Source organism: Vollenhovia emeryi, unplaced genomic scaffold, assembly GCF_000949405.1.
Source record: "Vollenhovia emeryi isolate VEMERY1.0 unplaced genomic scaffold, V.emery_V1.0 DF948399.1, whole genome shotgun sequence".
Taxonomy (NCBI): domain Eukaryota; kingdom Metazoa; phylum Arthropoda; class Insecta; order Hymenoptera; family Formicidae; genus Vollenhovia; species Vollenhovia emeryi.
The window spans coordinates 1-1,498 of NW_011957967.1; the positions used below are offsets into that span (position 1 = coordinate 1).

Below are 1,498 nucleotides of genomic sequence, written 5' to 3' on the forward strand. Positions count from 1 at the left end.
GTTTTATTTCCGACATCAAATGCTAACAAACAACAGCACAATGGACGACATAGATGCGTAGCAAAATGCTAACATCTTTCTTAGCAATGTGAAAGCAATTTGTCCTCACACTGGCTATCTGGGTATCTCCTTGGAATCCCCTAAACGTTGGAGCACGTCCATTTTAATTGGTAACGTTATAACAAATCTACCGTTCAGATTCCTTTTGTACGTTTCCATGAATTGAATCTCGCACGCACGCTCTTCCAAAGTTCTCGTGTTGATTGTGTTGCAGCTTTCAAGTTGCCAAAACCTTGTGAGGCTAGCATTTAACTGATCATTTATGGCTAGGTTGCAAACAGTAATCTTCGGGTGTCGTCCTGCAGTAGTGAGCTCCCCAGAGACCATCCAAGATCCATCCAAGCAGTGTCTTTTGCCAACTTGGTTGATTATCCGCTAACTTTAGCCTGCCGATACATAGCAAGTCGAAGAATATTTCGGCTCCCAACAATAAATCTATCCTGGAAGGTTGATCAAATTGCGGATCCGCTAACGTGATGCCGTCCGGTACTTGTAAATGACTTCTGCTTATTCTGCTGATCGGAAGCTTTTGCGTAATAGTGTCGACTACTAGGCAATTCAATCTCTTCTTGTATCCTGTAGTTCGCGATTGTATGATAATCTTTGCCATGCTTCTTGTTTGTACGGAATGCTCTCCCAATCCACAAACAGGAATATTTGTGTCCTGACGCTTGAGTCCAAGTTCCTTGCAACAATCCTTTGTGATGAAACAAGACTGAGATCCGTTGTCTAACAGTGCTCGAATTGATCTAGTTGCTCCTTTGACATCTGTCACATTTACCATCGCGGTCGCTAGCAAAACCTGTTGTCCTTGATTGATCGCTGCGGGAGCCAACGTTATGGATTTTGTAGTCTCTTGAGCATTAGATTCCTCGCCTCCAACGTCAGATTCAGGTTGACTCCTCGATGATTGCTCAAAGTGCAACAACGTATTGTGACGCTTGCTGCATGTTCCTGCTGTACATTCCTTTGCTAGATGGGATGCAACTCTCAAACAATTCAAACAGAGCTTGTGTGTCTTTGCCTCTCTCAACCTCTGCTCCACATTGAGCGCTAGAAAATCCTTGCATTTATAAACGGCATGATTTTCCTGGTGGCAAAATCCGCATGCGTTCTTAGTAGTGGCTACGTGCGCTGTAGTGCTTCTGTGGTGCGCGGCCTTTTCTTGTGACGCCGAACCTACTGTCTTCGATTGGCGCGAAGTCATCTCTATCGTTCTGCAACGTTGATTCAGAAAACGCATCAATTCCTCAAAGGTTGGTAACTTACCTCGTTCAATAGTATTCTCCCAGTCCTTGTATGTCAATTGATCCAATTTGCTCGTTACTAAATGTATTATCAGATCATCCCATTGATCTGTGGGTCTTTTTAGAGCCTTCAATGCGCGAATGTGCTTCATTACAGTGTCCAATACCTTTCGTAGAGTGGAAGGATCTTT

At 43.8% G+C, this 1,498-nt stretch overlaps 1 protein-coding gene across 1 annotated transcript; it reads right to left on the reverse strand.

Moving 5' to 3' along the window:
* Window positions 1-316: 316 nt before the first annotated feature.
* On the reverse strand, window positions 317-1,459 carry LOC105556792. The gene has a single exon (XM_012003904.1). It carries the CDS (start codon window positions 1,457-1,459, stop codon window positions 317-319), a length of 1,143 nt encoding a protein of 380 aa, XP_011859294.1.
* Between the last annotated feature and the right edge of the window lie 39 nt (window positions 1,460-1,498).

Bases quoted from the DNA above. Each gene is read 5' to 3' on its own strand.
- LOC105556792 (XM_012003904.1), bottom strand. From the start codon at position 1,459: ATGAAGCACATTCGCGCATTGAAGGCTCTAAAAAGACCCACAGATCAA.